General features: G+C 37.9%; 1 protein-coding gene across 1 annotated transcript in view; it reads left to right on the plus strand.

Annotated features, from left to right (window-relative positions):
• The window catches only part of STK32B (serine/threonine kinase 32B), a 126,564-nt gene that overhangs the window by 85,202 nt on the left and 22,536 nt on the right, over window positions 1-18,826 (plus strand). Inside the window, exons 6-8 of the mRNA XM_033513871.1 lie at window positions 9,871-9,974; window positions 14,394-14,510; window positions 15,637-15,762. Coding sequence (XP_033369762.1) covers window positions 9,871-9,974; window positions 14,394-14,510; window positions 15,637-15,762 — 347 coding nt within the window. The remainder of the gene's footprint in view (window positions 1-9,870; window positions 9,975-14,393; window positions 14,511-15,636; window positions 15,763-18,826) is intronic.

Below are 18,826 nucleotides of genomic sequence, written 5' to 3' on the forward strand. Positions count from 1 at the left end.
GTACCAGAACCAGGGAAAGTCAGCAGTTTCTGTAGGACATGCCTAATTCTATGCTGATTTTCACAATGATGACAGTATGAGATGTGATGAAAGCTTTTTCCCCCTCTTGACGGTTTATAAAGTCTTACTCTCATGTGGATCCTGTTATGTTTCATCAGATAAGAGGGCACTCTCTAGCCTTTCCCTTAGCAGAGGCACTTATAGGAATTCTCACTTCTTCCTACGGCAAATTTAAGGAAATAAACAGAAAAACGTTATCTCTAAAGCCTTCATTCCTCTTTTAAATCTGATTGAAATAGGCTGAGAAATTGCTGGGGAGTGATTTGTTCACATGCAGCATGACCGAATAAAAATGGTTTCCAGGAAAAAAACAGTGAATTGATATTGTGTTGTTAAAATGCCCTAGCTGTTCTGATTAAGATGCCTATCTTGTAATGCTAAGCATGGTGTGAGTCAGCTCCTGCAGCCTTTTCTTAATCCCACTTCACATTAGCCTTTTAGCCCCAAAGTCTTTGCTTAATCCCACTTCACATTAAGCCCAAATATTTCAGCCTGAAATATTCCCTATTTCCCTACTTATTAAATGTTAATGCAGAATGCACTGTACCTGAACCTGAATGTTTTTCTAGAAACCCTGTCCTTCACTTCCCAGCCAATTCATTCAAACAAATGAAATACCCCCCACACATAGAAACAAAGACAGGGACAGCAGTATATGTGAAAAGAACAAGGCCAGCAGCCTGGCAAGGCAGGATACTTCCAGCTGCTTCTGCAGCTTTTCCTCTCAAAGGTAGTGACCTGAAATGCTGAAATGAGATCAACTTCTTAGAGTTTGGGGGGTCCTCCTAGTTTCTGTCTTGTGCTGTTCAGGTGGCTGGGACTGTGGAAGGCAATGTGTGCCTTCTGCTGATTTGGAAAACCTATGTGTCATCTGTGCCTGATTTTACCTTCATAAATTCACTGCTCAGACTTCTTACAACAGCCATGACTGAGGGTGTTGTCAAGGCTTTATTGTAGGAATAGCTTTTTGTAAACTCGTACTGTTTCAGGCTGCCATCCTACCCTGGCAAGCAAAGCAAACAGTCCTTTGAGAGCAGGCTGGCTTCTGGCAGGCACAGCTGCTGGCAGCAAACCACCACCAGCAGTGGGGAGGAGTCCCTCTATTCTGCACTGGGATGTGGACCAGGAAAGCCAGGGCAGGACATGGTCCCTGCATCTGCTGGTCTGTTCAGTTGTGGCTCTTTTCTCCTGCAGAAGGATATCACTTTGGCCTCTTATGAGAAAGGGAAGTGTGTGCTCACCTGACTGGCAGCACCTGTGTAAGGCCTTGCTACTTTCAACACTGTTCCATCTTTATGAGTGACAAGAAAACCCCACAAAAAAAACAAAAAGAAAAGACATTTCTTAAATTGCTCCCTCGTGAACAAGGCTGCAAGAAATATCTGTGTGTCTCAAAGAATATGCTCTGTGCTGGGCACCCATCTGCAGTGATGGCCCTCTACCCTGCAATAGAGTACTCAGCTATAAACCCAAAAGTTAAACAGTAAAACACATCTAGAAAATATAACAGGTTTCAGCATTCCTCACTTCGGCAAATTTATGTGTGTTGAAATATTTTGGAATGATCAATTTCCATAGATCTGTGTATTATTTTTGAGTGTTGCAAAAGCTTTCCATTCACAGGTTATATTTTGTGGGGTTTAAAGTTTGTTTGGTTTTTTTGTGTGTGTTTTTTGTGTGGTTTTGTTTCTGTTATTGCTTATTTTTGTTTTGGTGTTTTGGGAGCTTTTGGTTTTAGTGGTAGGAGGGTTTGGGGGAACTAGGTAGAGTCTTTGATGTTTTTCTCTGCAGAGACTGAAGATACTCAAATGATGAGCTGTGACTTTACCTCAAATCAAACCAATAAAATACATTTTGTTACACAAATACACCTGACAAAAATCCAAAGTCAATTAAATCAGTCATAAATTATGTGAAACGTTTCAACTACCCCATTCCTATCTCACAGGCGTGTTATCTCAGGTTTTCACAGCTCCTTTCATAGGCTGCTGTCATGGTGAAGAATGACTGTATGCCTGAGATTACCAGAGGATTGTGGATTTATACTGGTCCACTGAACTAAAACGTATGTGTCATCCATATTTATCAATTAATACTGTGTAAGTGTACAATTGAACTCAGAGGAAAGCCAGTGGATGTCCTGATAGCAACCTTTCACGTAGAAAAAATTATCCCATAAAGATAAATTTGTTCCTCAGATAGTTAAAATATAGCAGGAAAAGTCTTGAATCGACTTTTCAAAAGTGGTCAAGCTTTGGTCTTTCTTGCAGTCATGTTAAACAGTGCTCTGAAATTAAATAATGTTTTGCAGCTCATTGCATTTTGAATGCAGGTAAGGCAGTGTTTAGGTTTTTGAAAAGCTTACCTTTATACCACAGGAGGTTTGACTGCCTGTCTGCAGAGTTTCTGTGGTCATATCATTACCTGACCTTTGATCCCAGGAAAATCTCACAATGTCAGCATGACAAGGGAGGCTTCTGTTTGTTCTGATAAGCAAGAACTCAGAGTGCCTGTGTGAGACTTTGAGGTGCTGAAATCAGTACACCCCACACCGATGGGATTTTCAGCTCGTGCCAGGAGCTGTGTGGCTGACGGGATTAAACACTGAGCTGTGAGCAGGCATTCAGGTTTGGGTTCCACTCTGGCGCTAATGAGCAGGAACAGAAGGAGCTGAGGAGCCTCAGGAGATCAGGAAAGAAGTTATTACCTCCTGCTGCTCTTCGCTTTATACTTTCTGACCTGCTACCATCCTTTAAGATCTTTCAGCAAAACTACTAATACAATAATTCCTTTGACTATTTCATTTAATAAATACCCCACTCTAAGTTCAAGAGGTAGTTTGGGTTTGGGCTTTTTATTTGTTAAATTGTTTGTTTGGGTTTTTATTGCCTGAAAGGGACTGGTGTGTTGTGGAGCTCTGCAGGCAGATCTGAGGGGAGCAGAGGTCCAGCAGGGCCATTCTGCCCCTTGGATAATTCCTGGTTTTTGGTCAGGCCAACAACCCCCCGCCAGGTTTTTGTATGCATAAACTCGTGCAAAGTTATTTTTTAACCTGTTAGGAGTATGTGATGCAGGAGCATGTAACAGTCCTGGTGTGTCAGGCACAGCCTGTCCTGAAAATCCCCAGCTAGGCAGACCCTCTAATTTCAGTACTGGGCAGAAGAGCTGCTGTCTATACACTGGAACAATCTTCCAAATACCAAATGGACATTTTTGGACAAAATCCTGTCTAAACATTGCTAGAAAAACTGACCCTGCAGCCACTGTGAGCTTTTGTATGAAGTAACAAAGGTGCCTGGGCACAATTTTTTGTTCAATAATGGGAGACCATTATTGATTGAGCAAGATGCTCGTGGCTGCTGGGCTTTCTTTCAACAGGGGTAGCAATTCGAGGTTATTTCTCTGAGGCTGATCCAGATGTTCAGGCACTAAGGACTTCTCTGTGCAAGGTCAAGAAGTGAGTTCTGTTCAGTGGTTGAGTAAAGCAGGGGGTTGTATGAGGATAGCATGCTGAATAAGGGCAGGAGAGGTTATATAGCCATATGGAAAACTAATAAGGCATTCTAAATGCCATGTCTGTTTTCAGGTAATGGTATCTAAATTATTTACTTTGATTGAATAATTGCATTAAATATGAGTATTAAAACTATTGAGGTGTATAATGTGAATAATGGTGCAAAATCAGTTACATGGCTAGAACAAGTATAAACCTCACACTAGAAAATTGCTATCCCAGCATGCCCAGGTTTTAAGCAGCATTTTGCCTTATAAAACAGAAGTTAGCAGCTGGCTAGTCTAAAGGTCTGAGTCAGAAGGCTGACCATTATAATTTAGACCTTTTTAGCACATGAGAAAGTAAACACTAGGAGGTAAACTGATAGCTTACTTAATCTACATTTATATTCAGGGAGAGGGAAGTTGTTCCATTTTGCTCTTGAAACAGCTTCTACTCTGGATAGAAGATCACTGGTCATTATTGTAGTTTAATTTCTGTTTTCTATTAAAAAAAAAGATCCAGAAAAATTACTGACCCCTGAATTTACTTCTGAGGGGAAAGTGAAAAATAATATTTTCTCATCACAGTGCTGAGAAAGCAATTAACATTTCACTGAAATATCTCAGTTCAGGGTTCTTGGAATATTATTCCAAAAATCAAGTTCATTTTTTATTCAGCTCAATCTGTCATGCCTTAAGCCTGATTCAGCAAGGTGAATCTATAAGTGTGCTCTATGCATCATCATTCACACATTTAAAATTTGCAAACATCTAGCATTTCAACAGCTTGTCCTGTGCTAGTCAATCCAAATATTGCTTATGCTGTGTGTATCATATATATGTGTATATATCAATTTATACACACATTTTTTTTCCCCCAAGATCAGGGACTAATATGTGGAAGGAGAATGATACCTGGCAGTGTGATATTATGCTGAATCTCAGTTAATGGCACTGGAATGTATTTTCTAATCTGGAATCTCAGGCACTACAATAAGACCCATGCCACTGAAGTATGTTTTGCTGCAATGACTACAGCAGAGTGTGTTGCTTTGCAACCCTTCCAGTAAACCACAAACCTCTGATTCCCCTTAGTGACATGTAGGGTCTCTGCTGAGATGCAAAAAAACATCAGAGAGCTGTAGTTAGACAACTGGATGAGCAATGTCAGGGATTTCATTCTTAAGAAATGTTTTGGACATAGCCACCTGAACTGGATCATTCAAAAAAAAAAGAGACAAAAACACTAGGATTTTTCTTTTTGTTTGTTTCATTCTCAGTTTCTAATATTAATAACACTGTCACAGGGCATTGTGCATGAACTGATGACCAGATGTCATTGTCAACATTTAGCTTTTCATGGACAGACAGCTCCTTAGAGTAATCCATCCTGCAAGACTGACTTGCAAGTTATTGCTTGAATAGACTGAATTGTTAGTATGTAGATGCTCCATCAGAAATAATAGCAGCCATCCTTTTTGCTTACCACACCAAGAGATAGACCTCAAGTTGATCATTTTATCATGGACAGCATTTTCAAACTCACCTCTGAGCACCCATTAAAAATAGTCTGAATTTCAGAGACCCAGGGCACTTATAGCTTATGAAGTTTTGATACCAATGAATACTCAGGAGATTTTCAGAAACCCTACTTAAAATGTTTTATTCTTTGTACAAAATGGAATTTTAAAATGGAAAAAATAGTGAAAATTTGGTTTAGCATTATTTGCATTTACATGGATATTCTCTTTTATTTCAAGCTCATGAATTATATTGCTAGATACTAATATCTCTCCACAATTAAAGGTAGATAATTACCAACCAGGTACATAAAATTTCCTTTTTTTATAACTTTATTTTTGTTACAGTTCTTTAGGAAAATATGTATACAATATGAGGTGCATCATCTGCAAAATTCACATTGCAGATCATATGACTGATATGAAAATTCCAGTGGATAGTTATATACATGAATGGATTTGTCCAAAATTACTCCCTTTTGCACTAACCTACAGAACAGGAGTAAGGATATCCCAGTATGCTATTGCTTCTGAGATGGATGCAGACCCATTAGATCTGCTTTCACATTCAATTTTTTCATATGTTGTCCTCTAGTATGATTTTATTTTAGAGAGAAATAACCATTTATTTACTTTCTAGTCTGTAGTAGTATGGCATTATTAAAAAGATACAGTGCAAAAGCATTAAAAGATACATTTCTGAAGAGGATTTATTTTAATTTATTGGAAAAAAGTATTGACTGGGTGTTTGTATTGGGGACAACCAAGAAATGCACTGAAGCACACAATACAGTATGAATGTGGATTAATTTGTGTAACTTTTCAAGAAAACAGAGCAGGTAAACAGTAAAATAATGAAAGTGTATTATTAAGAGAAAAATATAAATGCAGAAAAGAAACAATAGAAGGACTTTTACTTGGCTAGTTGCCAAAGTTAGTATGTGTGATGACTCATTTTTATAAAAGGCAAAGAGACATTCCTAATTTTATTTGCTCTGTTAAAATTAGTACAGATGCCCTATCTTGGAATGCCATTGGTATTTAAAGGGTATTTCTTTGTAGTTTTCAAAAAGTTGCATGAAAGGTGTCAGATCACACTTTGTGAAACATGAAAAGCAATAACCCAAACAAAAAGGCAGCAGTCTTCTGAGTTCCACACTTTTAAAAGTTCCCATTACTTTGGGTGATAGGTTTTCCAGGTATCAGAGCAGAGGTGAAGAGTGCATGCAGTTCATGATGACTGCCAAGAGGAAGAAGCTGTAAAGATGCCATGGAGGGTTTTGGCCTCAGTGATCCCACTCAGATGTGCTGTGAGGAGCTGGCTGCTTGAGCTTCACCAGGATCACAGGATTGTGGGGTGACTTGTGATAGCAGGGCCCCCAGGAGCTCTGCTCCAACTCTGCTCAAAGCAGGGAGAGCAGTGAGGCTGCACCAGCTTCCTGCTCTTGACTCATTCTTCAGGCAGCTCTAGGAATATGCAGTTCTCCATTATATCAAAGAAATTAGGTCAGGGGAGCTGTGAGGACCTGTGGGATCTACCAATTGCAACATTTCTCTACTTTTCTTTGATTTCACTCTTGCTGCTAGACTTGATTTATCTTCACTGTTTAAAAGTTGAGCTTCTGCCTTGCAAACATCTACTGCCTTTCCCCTAAGTGCATGTGATTGTAACTACAGCTCTTAGCCAAAACAAAGTGCAGGATCAAACCCAATATTAAACCATTTATTTTCCTGAAAAGCCTTTGTTCAGTGGAAACTGCTGAAGGAAAAAGATATGAACCTTTCTCTTGCAGGTACTCTCGCTCTTGTTCACACAAACTCTTAAAGGCAGAATACTTCTGCCCATGTAGATATATGGGAGTGAAAGGTGAAGTATTCTTCTTGTCCTAAATCTGTTATGGCAAGAGAGGATGTGTTCACAATGGGCACACACAGCAGAGCTGCTGCCCTTGCTCCAAGATGGCAAGCTCAAATCTGGTCATTCTTTGGAAGAATCTGCCCAGAGCGGGCTGCAGGATGGCTGTCCAAGCTGACCCTGGGATTAAGTTCAAATTTTAAAAGATTACAGATAGTCTATTTAGGTAACAATATTAAAGAAAATCAATGCACAATTTCATCTTTCAGAGTTTTTATTTGCTTTTTTCCTAACCAATTTGCACTCAGAATTGGTTCTCCAGGCAGAGTTATTTCTCACAGCAAAACTCAACATTATGTCCTGTATTTCATGGCTCTACTTCTTCAGAGCTTGGCTAATTCTATCACTTGGAGGGTCTGTTGTCTTTCTGTAAAATCATGCTGTTTCTGAATGAGCAGGCAAACTCCAGAAGCCTGCACACAGCCTGGAGCCCTTTGTTTGCACCAAATGTCTCAGTTCAAAAAGAATTTTAGACACATTAAGCACAAGCTTGGTGTGAAATGGGTGTTTAACTGTCTTGTCAAACTATAGAAAGGTTTTCTGGCTTCAACATGGATGAGATTTCACCCTGAGAAAAAATCTGTATAGGATACTGCAAATCATATTGCACCCTCTGCCAGTCCCCCCTCATGGGAAGTGAGTGTTTACAACTGTTTCAATGGAGCTGATGGAAAGCAGAGAGGCATTCCAGCTGGACTGAAAATAATGCTGTTAGTGTGGGCAAAAAGGGGCTATCTGCTTTAAAAACTGGGACCTTAACTGCTCTTATTCTGACCTAAGAATGCCATCAGCATAAGGTGAGAAAACAGCTTCAAAACTCCAGGGCAAAAGAAAACATTTTCTGCTGATCTGCCTGATATAGGAAGAGTTGACCTTGAGAATTTTAGAACAATAAGATAAAATAAAATAAAATAAAATTTAAGTCAATAGCTCAGTCACTAAATTAGCAAAACACCTGCACCATTCTGGCAATATCATAGGTTACATCAATAAAGTGCTTTTACCTCTCTCACAGAAATCAGATAGTGACCTGTCTCATTATTAAAATGTTAAATCTATAAAAGAAATAGCGAAACCAGTATTACACTTGCATAGTTCAGTAAAAATGCCAAAAGGTTATTTTCTGTAATGAGATATTGTACATCATCTAGGCATGGTGGGCAAAAACCGTAACAAATGGGGCTAAATCAAGCAAACCTTCACTACAAGGTTCCTATGGTGATATTCAAAATACAAGTTTGGTGCCTGATGTGCAATTTAAGTGCATTGATCCACTGAAGTAATAAAAAGAATCCTGCTTATGCTCTCACCATCCATCTTTCTGATAGACTGCACCCCTTTAGGATGTGCCTACACACCAGCAGCATGCAAATAAGAGTTGAAATACACACAAAGACAGAGCATGCCAAGGGAAGCTATGTCATCTGGAGGTGAGACAGAGTTAAGTCAGTGTAATGGCTCTTTATGGCACTGTTGATTTATGTAACTTATTACAGCATAAGTTTTCCTCTGCCAGAGATCCACTGGTCATCTATTCTCCAAACACATGCATTCCAGAAAAAATGTTTGTTTAGGTGCCTGCAGGTCTCATACCAAGCATGTTTAGACATGATCCTGCTGGTCAATGAGTATAAGACCACTTTCATACATTCACAGCTTTTTATTCTACAGATTAGAGGTTTGTCATAACTAATGAATGGATGTTGAAACCTTCTATTATATTTGGTTCTCGAAGACTTTCTGAATTCAGGTCTGGAATGGTCTGGTCTAAATCATTAGGTTGCCATCCATAAGGCAAGGACTGTAAAAACTCTTCTAAAAGGAATGCCTTTCCATTTATTAAAGGTGCTTCTCCAGATGCCATAAGTAGTAGAAACCCAAACTGCCAGTCAGAAGTGTGACCAGACTACATCATTCACTGCAGTGTGCACATCACAAAGTGAGGCCATGGAAATAAGGGGACAATGTGGTACATTAGACTCGGTATCATGGCCAGAAGAGACTCACATGGTAATTGTAATCTGGCATGATGGCTGAGGACAGTGTTGTTTAGATGATCTCCAGTGAAAGTGTTGTTTTCACAAAGAGTACTGAGATTCTGCTGTTAAATCATTAGAAAAGCATGACCAAGTTTTCACTTAATTTAATTTAATTTAATTTCATTTCATTTCATTTCAATTTCATTTGATATCCACTCTTATTTATATCTGGTTTTCTGAAGAAATTAAAGTAGCATTATTTAGTACTGTTTTTTTCATGAAATTAGACAAAGTGAATCCTTGTTTTGAAAATTTGTTTTCTTTTCCTCCACAGAAGTTACTTTTATGGAAGTCATTACTTCATTGACAGAGTGTTTTCTTCCAGTCATGACAGCTTCTCACATCATAAAATCAGTGTCAAGTTATTTCTATTTAGTACCATTTTCCTATGTTGAATACCTTTAAAGCCTTTCTGATTAGTTCTATCTAAATGTAGAATAAGGATGAGATTTACCACATCCAACACCTTCATCAATCAAGAAGAATCACCTCACCTGGCAGATATTTTTCCCATAAAATGTTTACATTGCCCTAAATGTTCTAAGTCACACTTCAGACCAAGAATTCCCCTCCTATTACTTATTTTTATTCACATAACATAAAACTTAAATGAAACAGGTAAGAATTAATATATGAAATTACTGACTTTTGAAATACCCTGACTGGCAAAAGTTGCTTGTTATCAGTAAAACAAAGCAGTGAAAGTGCACCCTGAAAATGCTGTGCTTCCAAATCTATTTAATTACAGTTTGTTGAGTCTTCATTAATTTTTCAGCTGTCAAGTAATACCCATAGTCTAACCTTTACAAAATGCTTTTTTGTTCAATTTGATTTATTTTAGCTCCAGAAGTGTTCCAGGCTTTTATGGATGGAGGTCCAGGATATTCGTACCCAGTAGACTGGTGGTCATTAGGAATTACAGCGTATGAATTACTGAGGGGTTGGGTAAGAATGAAATTTGTTGTTATCTAACAAAAATATCAAATTTTCAGTACCCCTGAGTGCACTCTTCAGGATGAAATTTGAGTGTACAAGGCCCAGGTCAGGAATGTTGTCCTGATTCTTTCCCAGGTGAAAACACTCTTGGGAGAGTTTCACCCCATACTCAAATATATTAGGAAAATTTGCCCCAATTTGGCTAAGTAAAGGCCCAATGTTTAATGGCTTCTTTATAATGCTTATATATATATATATATATATATATATATATATATATATATATATATAAAATATTTTTGATTCTCTTGGCTAATACCATAAGAGATCTAATGTAATCCTAAAATGCTTGGCCCAGCTACAGAAAATTATTATTTGCCAGTGCATTTGTTTCTTATCTAATCAATTATGTGAATAAGCTTAATGAAAAATCTTCCTGAGCATGGTCTAATATCACAGAAGATAATGGAAAATTCTTTTGGTTCAAAGGATTTCAGTCAGTTGCTTTAATATTTACTATTCCCCATGGAAAACAGTAATTTAGATAATATTTCATGGTGATGACGTAGCTAAAGCAGCTGTTCAGGGTTTTTAAATTATTTTTCATTCCTGTTTTGGAAAGGGGATTTTAATGCATTGCAGTATGCATTTTTATGTTATGACACTAATACAGTTCTTCTACCTCGTCTTGCCAGGCAATCCGACTCACAAGATCTCACAATTTCATGTAGGATGATACATAAAGGAAAATAAAAATAAAGAATAATTATTATTCCTACTTTTAAATGGAAAATATAATTTCAGAGTGTCTGCATATTGCTAATTCAGAAGCTACATTTTTCAAAGGCCTAAAATTTGGCCAATCTATTTTGTATTTCCATAGAAATAACAAAAGCCATGCTCTTGAGACAAAAATGTCTCCCATGCAAAGACTCTCCTACGCAGAGTTTCATCTCTCAAAGTAGAGGAGTATTAAACAACTTTCTTAACAAAAACAGCAAACTAACAATTATTATCATTTTTTCTCTACCATAATTCTCAAACCTTAGGGAGTTTTCAGACTGACATTCTCCCTGAGAAGTTAAAATCTGGCAGTGATAAGCATAATACATCCTCAGTCCTTGCCACAGATGGTAGTTCTGCTGCACTTACAGTAAATTAAGAGAATATCCTGGTGGTTTTATATCAACCTTTTCATCAGTGAGTGTCTCCAAGAAAGGAGAGCAATGAATGATTGTTAATGAAAGCTGAACTCCCAAGACTAATCACAAGAGATCACTTTGATGTGACAAATTCACTTTAATAAATGAAAAATTATATAGAATCATGTCCATTTGCCAAGATCCATACAGTCTTTCCTGAATAAGTCAGTCTGGCTACAAACAAAGCAAAGTTGAGACTGAATCAATTTTTTGTTAGATTTTTTTTAAAATAAAAGCATTGCCATATGAACCTGCTCAAGTGACCCAAGCCAGCTGTTTGTTTTCTCCAGAAGAGCAGCTCTTGGTTACTGAGGAAGCCAGAGGATGGCTTGGCAGCCCACACCACTGTATGGACAGGAAAAGGTGTATATTTTTAAAATTTTTTAGACTGGACAAGGCCTAAGCTGACACAAGAGAAGTAGCAGTAGGTTGAGGAAATGTGCTTAACCCGAGGCACAATGCTGTCTCAACCCCTGTGAGCTCTGGAGCCCCGTGTGCCACGAAGGCACAGTTTGCACACAAGGCTGGAGCTAAACCTGCAGCACACAGCCCCTGCTCCTGCAGGCTCCACAGCTCTCTGTCCAGCAGCAAGGAAACAGCCCCACTGCCACCAAGAACACGGGTGGGTGCTCAGAGAAACCCACCCTGCCAGCAGCAGCAGCCCTGGGCACAGAGGAGGCTGTGGCATGGGGCACAGGACACAGGGCTGTCTGCAGCTGGAGCCTGGTGCCTGCAGGAGGCAGGAAAGGAGGGAGCATTAGAAATAAGGAACATCACAAATTTGATTTTCCACCTCAGAGCTGTGCATAGTGCATGATGCTGACAGCCTGAATTCAAGAGGTGATAAGTAAAAGAAAAATGATTAAAAATGAGTTGTTTTTCATTGTGCTGAATTATTGTTTTTATTTGCCTCCACTGTTCAGGGTGCTCAAGGCATTCCAGCCATTCTCATTTCTGGCTTCCTGCTGCTGGGCAGCCAAAAACATGTTCTGCTTGAAATGAGCCTGTAGATACAGGAGCGTGTTGTGTCCAGTACTGAGCTTTCTGCACCAGTTTTTGGTTACCCAGAGTACAGCTAACATTTCTCAATAAGTTGTAGGTACATTTTTCTCCTTATCCAGCTACTGATAAAAAAGCTAGCAAGAAAAAAGCAAATTCATACAGCCTTGCATCAAACATTGATCTTTTCACAAGATCCATGAAATTTAACAGTAATTTAACTGTATGATGCAAACTGTGCCATGTGTCAGACTGTTCCTGAGCTATAGACAGCTGCTAAAATATGCTGCAATAAATGTCTATGCTATGAATTCAATAGAGACAACAATGTGAAGGAATGAGTAGTAGGTAGGATTCCCAGATTCTGACTTTCACTGCAATGTGAATAAACAACAGACTTTGATAAAAAAGCCTGAAAAAAGCAAACCAGATTTTTTTTTCTTTTTTCCACAAAATAGAACTGAAGGGATAAGACCTTTGAGTGGATTGAATAGATGAAAAACTGGGGAGATAGAGGTATGAAGGGCCTCAAGAGACTAAATTTATAATGGCCATTTATAGTTTGAATTAATTAATAAAAACAAGTAAAATCTCTGCAAATCTCAAAAAATTAGGAGTTTAGAATGCTAATAATCTTGAAAATAAGGTAAACTTTAGGGATTTTCCTGTCAGGAAAAATGCACGGGCAGAAACATCCTTAACAAAAAACTTTTAATGATTCCTTATAGTTGCTAATTTTAGAGTTAATTGCCATTTTCAAGAATTGGAGCACATTCTTTCTCAATGATCTTATTGATCACATTGTTGTATCAAGCTAAGTAACAGTAGGTTGCTTCTGGGTGACAGAAATTGTGTAAAAGTTTCGTTTTTAATAACTGTTTTATGGCAACATTACCACATGTAGAGAAAAGCATATGGCAGACTATTTCTAATGACAATTTTGACCCCAAGTCAAGAAAATTATGCATTTAAATCAGACATTTAGGTCCTGTTGAATTCATATGGACATGATATAGCTAAATTACAATGGGCTAACTGAATGGGACTCAAAACAAAAAGATTTAGACCTTCCTAGGATTTATTTTTAGAGCACTCCAGTGTCCTGGAATGCACTTGGTTTCATCTGAAAGTTAAATATGTGCATGAATCTTCCCAGAATAAGAATATGTCCTGGGTCTTTATGAAGTGTGACTTTGATTCCTTAACAGATTAGATAACTAACACCTACAAATAGTTTTAAATTATAATCTTCTACAATACTAGCAAAAGTCAAGGGCTGAATCAGTTCTTAGTCAAGGTAATGAGCGTCTGCCCTTTGCTGTTCAGGATATTGGATTGATAGGAAGCTCTGTGTTGTTTATGAATTATGATGCATTAATTTTCACACTGCTGCTAGGGTGGCATTTAGCTGCACATCTCAAATCACATATTTATCACCTGCTGGGTACAACTTAATTCACGAGCAATCCACTCTCTGTCCCTGTTTACAAAAATACATTAAATATAATTGTAGCAACTTGTTTCAAACATACAAGTATATGCACAGAAAATAACAGGAGTATAAATTTATAAGTAGTATTTTATTTCCAAATTCTGCATGTAATAACAGATAAATCAGAGAAAACTTCATGAACAATGCACTCCAAAGACCAGAGCTTTTCTTCATCTATAGAAGAATTTAGGCACTGCAAGCACATGACAGCAGATCCATGTATTGTGTTCATTTTGAATTTTTAAAAAAGTCAAAGATAAGGATTGAGATTTGGGTCTTTTTTTTTTTACTGTGATTCTGACACAGACTATTGTGAGCATTTTTTAGTTTCTTTATCTGCTACTCAGTAAAATTAGGATGACAAAGCTCCTTTCAGCCAACTCTTTTCAATTTTGTTGGTTTAGGTCACAAGAACTGATCACTAGTATTACAAGCAAAAAAGTAGTAAACAATCCACATTTCGCAGAGAATGCCCCAGGAACAAAATTATTTATTAATCTCACTTGAATTGATACTTCTTTCACAAGAGAAAAGTTTTCAGAGAAAATGCATTTATGAGTAATTACATTCATTACATCCAAAGAAAAGCACACACACAAAGGATTAGTCTCAGAATCATTATGTTTTTGTGGTTTTGATATTTTTAAGATAAACAATACTGAGCTCAGGAAAATGTGAATAGCCTGCTCAGTTATCCATTCTTGCTGACTTCATATTGATTTAACTTTATCCCAGAGGCCCTATGAAATTCACTCAGCCACCCCCATCGATGAGATACTCAACATGTTCAAGATTGAAAGAGTTCACTACTCATCCACATGGTGCAAGGGCATGATAGCACTACTGAAAAAGGTAAGAAAGCACAAACACCTTCTGTCCTCTGTTCTCTCCTCTTCCAGAAGCCCCTCCAACACTGGAAAAGGCATCAGACAAACACACACATTAGGTAGTCAATATTTCAAAGATAAGAGAACGGAGCTTATTTCTGGGATGTTCTGAATGTTAGTGGGTTGGTATTTTCTCTTCAGAAGATGCAGTATTCTTAAACTTAGACTCAGGCTTTTCATGGCTTCAAAGAAGTAAAAATTTAATATCTCTTTTATTTTAAAGCTGCTTCATTAGTGATAGTAAATGTTTGGGGATCAGTAATTCCTCATCTCTGCCCTGATCCCATTTCCCCCCTGTTCTGGATATGCAAGTGGGACAGGGAGGGAAGGAGCACTCTCTCCTCTGAATTTCTGCTGCAGTTTCCAGACAGGGAGATTAGATTTTAAAATGGCTGTATTTCTTCCTGTCCCATGTTACTATAGTTGCAACAACAAAAGTCGAGGCACTTTGCTGGAAACATCACTAGGCTACAAGGAAGGGTTCTTTCTGAGTGCATCCAACCCTAAAAATCGTTCTTCCTATAATCTCAGGTTTTTGTTTGCTTTAATTGTCTGGCCAAACTGCAAAAATAATCTGTCCCTTTTAGGTATTTAAGATCATCAACATTGATACTTAAACAGGAAATATTTGTGACTGTCTGAATAGAGTAATAAAAAATATATGTCTTTTGCAGCAATTAACAATCTAGTTTTGAATAGATAGAGCAGTGAGGTGGATAATTTTAACTGCTGCCAGGATGGTCAGTGTAACTTCCAAAATAATAAAGAGAAAATACAAATTATTGGGTGGCATTGATCTGTGGTGCTTCATTTCTTGTGGGCTCTTGTGTATTTGTAAGCAGGCTTTTGTTACTAATACATTTATACACTTCATGCCTGCAACAGCCATCTGGTGGCAATTAAACTGTACTCATATCCTATGAGTTATTACTTTTAATTTTTTTTTTTAGATGGGACTTCTAACATCTGTTAGAAGATTCCCTAGCTATTTTCTTCCTTATAAATATGTATCATACAATTTCTGTATGTGAAGTATTTACTCTTCTGTATGGCATCCAGTCCCTTAGAAAATGCCTTGTGCTTGATCACAGCTCCTCACTAAGGACCCAGAGTGCCGCCTTTCAAGCCTTGCAGACATCCAAAACTCTCCATACCTAGCTGATGTCAACTGGGATGCTGTTCTAGAGAAAGCTGTGACCCCAGGCTTTGTTCCTAACGTAAGTCAATATTCCAGGTGAATAGTGTTTGTAAACTCCAACTTTAATTATCATTGCCGTTTTACTTGTTTATGCTTGTATTTATTGCTCTTCAGTGATTTACTTGGGATTCTACTTTCATTTACTCAGTCACAGCTAAGGGAAAATTCATCCCATTTCAATAGATCACAACAAAAACTAATTAACCTTGGCTCACTTTTCATTCCTTTTCAAATAAAAGAAAACTTTTTCCAGACTTTGCATTTCAGCTGTTAGAGCAAATGATTGCCCGAGTTAATTTTGAGACAAAGAATACCAAGAAGACTGTTGTGGCTGTGAAAGTTAGACATTTGAATAACATTTGGAAAACTTTTTAACATCCTAGTATGCAGTTACTTTTTCACTTAAAACATAGTGTTCCAAAAGGCTGACCTATTTCCTTTGTGAGAGTTTCTCACAATAAAACATTCCTATTCTGTGAGGGAATCTGGTAGTTTCTTTTTTACTGTGGTCTCATTTTGTTGGTATTTTCTGTATAGTCCCTTTTTTTTCATAATTTTCAAGTTAAAATATATTTGGGTGCCATGAATAAAAAACAATGACTGTGGTGTTAATGTGCTGCTTCACTTTCTTCAGTCATATTGCACTGTAATTATTGTCCAAACAACGTATTTGTAGCATACCAAGGTTTGTTTCTGGTTTGTTTTTTTTTTTTAATGCAACTGTAAATAAAGATGAGGAAGGTGGAATAGGTAGAACCTGACTTCGTCCAGGTGCACATTAGAGTTCATGATAAACATGATGGGGACAGGATCCAGCCCTTCAGACACTAAAGGTGAGAGAGAGCATTGCCTAATGGGGCAAAGGTAGCCAGGTGTGCTGCCAAGACACTGCTCTCCGTATTTGCTGGGCTTCTTGGCACCTGACCAGAGCCTCTCTGGAAGTAACATCCTGCAGGAGAGTAAAGCTGTGGGTGGGTAAGTAGCATCTCCCTCAGGGAACTGGGAGAAAGACCAGGAACACAGCAGGTAACAAGCACAACAGGAGAAGGGAAAGGCAGGAGGTCCCTCTCACAGGCTCTCCAGAGCAATGCTCACCTGTGGGGAAAGTCCTTTCTTCCACTTCTTAGCTCAATCCTCGTGCAAGAGACATGGAGGGGTGAATGTCATATCTACCAGGCCACGACTCTTTCACCTGATGTCCATGCAGCTGGAATAATTGCTGTTCCATGCCAGGGTCCCCCCTACACTGAGGTTGCTGTCCCAAGAAAAGCAATGCAGAACAAAGCCCCTCTTGACCTGTTGGACTCCATTCTCCTGGTGTGTGGATCTACAAGATGAGAGGAGACTGGCTTTCCTCTTTTCCTTTTTTGAAGTTAGAGCTGCTCTTTAGGATATCAGAGGGGTGGACTTGCTTTTCAGGCAAAACTCAACCGATTGTTTACACTTCCTACTCCCAGCTAAAATTTAATCCCCAGTTATCAGCACGTGGAAAACTTCACAACAGAGTACTTTATAAGGGACATCCAGCTCCCCACACCCAAAGATACAACATATGTGGGGTTCCAAGAGTCTCAGACTCTGCAAAGACAGATTTTCTTTCCACATTTGAATTCACTTTGTTTGTGTTTTGGCAGGCATCTATAAAACTGAAGGGGAAATCTGTAATATGTGAAGCAAATATTCAACATTTAAAAGGAAATAGGAGTAAAATGTTTCATTTATCTATCCAGATTAATCTGAAAGTCCCATTACAAGCTCTACCAGACTCTTCTGTGTATAGTCTGATATTGCAGGGCTTGTTCCACCAGGTCGATCAAGTGTGTCAGGAAAAACATTGAGGTGAGAATCAAAGTGTCTTTTCTAGCCAAACATTTCTTTTTATGGAAACTTTGTTGTTTCATGAGACCAAGTTTGGTCACATATTTTCCAGGAACATTCTCTTTGTAGCACCAGCAAAATGTTCACTGATAAATAGGGGCCACACAACAAAATATTTCTTGTTTTTCAGCCTTTGGTGAGAAGGTGAATTGGGGCCCTGTGACCTGCAGAGTGTTTTGAAACCAGAGAGTTTTATAAATTTAGACAGCTTGCCATGAGTGTCAGGAGCTTGTCTGCCTTCTACAGCTAGGAGAGCACATGGGAGACCCATGGGAGCAATGTCCCATAGCTTAATGTCTCCCTTATAGTTTGATTCCATAAACATAGTCTTATTTAAGTGGCACATGTGTTTCTTTATGGCTTAGTTAGTTTCTTCATTTTCAGCTTGGAGTCATAAATTGTTGTTAGGTTTTTTTAAAATATAATTTGTTTTATTTTTAAAGCTTCAGAATTAAAGTGATATATTTTTTAACTACTCAATCAAATCTAAAAACTATGGATACTCAGGGAAGAAACTGATATTGATGAAACCTAAGGAATTACTTATTTATTAATAAATATAAATAAGCTGTAAACTGGCAGTAGTAAAAACCAAATATGTTCTACTAAAGCTGACTGGTTAACATGCAGGAAAAAGCATCAGATATCTAAATATTAAGCTCTGACTATACAAAATTTGCTAGGAATAAAAACGATAGAGAGATCTCTAAACCAAATGTTTTGTTGTAGGACATCACAAATTATACAAGTAGCTTCTGATGTGATTTTAATATTTAGTGTCTTTGGTAACTAAAAATATCTGTCATTTATACGTGACATATTTTAGTTTAGTACTTCCACCTTGACAGTGACAAGGGTATGATTGAACTCTCAGAAGTCCCAGAGGAAAACAGGTTGCTTTTAACATCTTCTACTACACAATTCAAATTGTTTTTGTGAAGGACCTCCTGGTATAACAAAGAATCTTAAAATTTGCTTCAAGCATCACAAATTAACATAACATTTTTTTATGGAGAATCCAAAATATTTAAGTAATGTGTGTAATGGGTAAGGGAAACCTTTATAAAAAGTGGATAGAACAGAAAAAGAACAATAGATTGGAATGAAACACCTGTCTGGGAAAAGCCAAGAAGGATTCACCAAGGACAAATGGTACTTTCCAGACCTTATCTTATTCAATGACAAAGTAACCTGCTCAGTTGATA

This window comes from Parus major, chromosome 4 (assembly GCF_001522545.3).
Source record: "Parus major isolate Abel chromosome 4, Parus_major1.1, whole genome shotgun sequence".
Lineage (NCBI taxonomy): Eukaryota > Metazoa > Chordata > Aves > Passeriformes > Paridae > Parus > Parus major.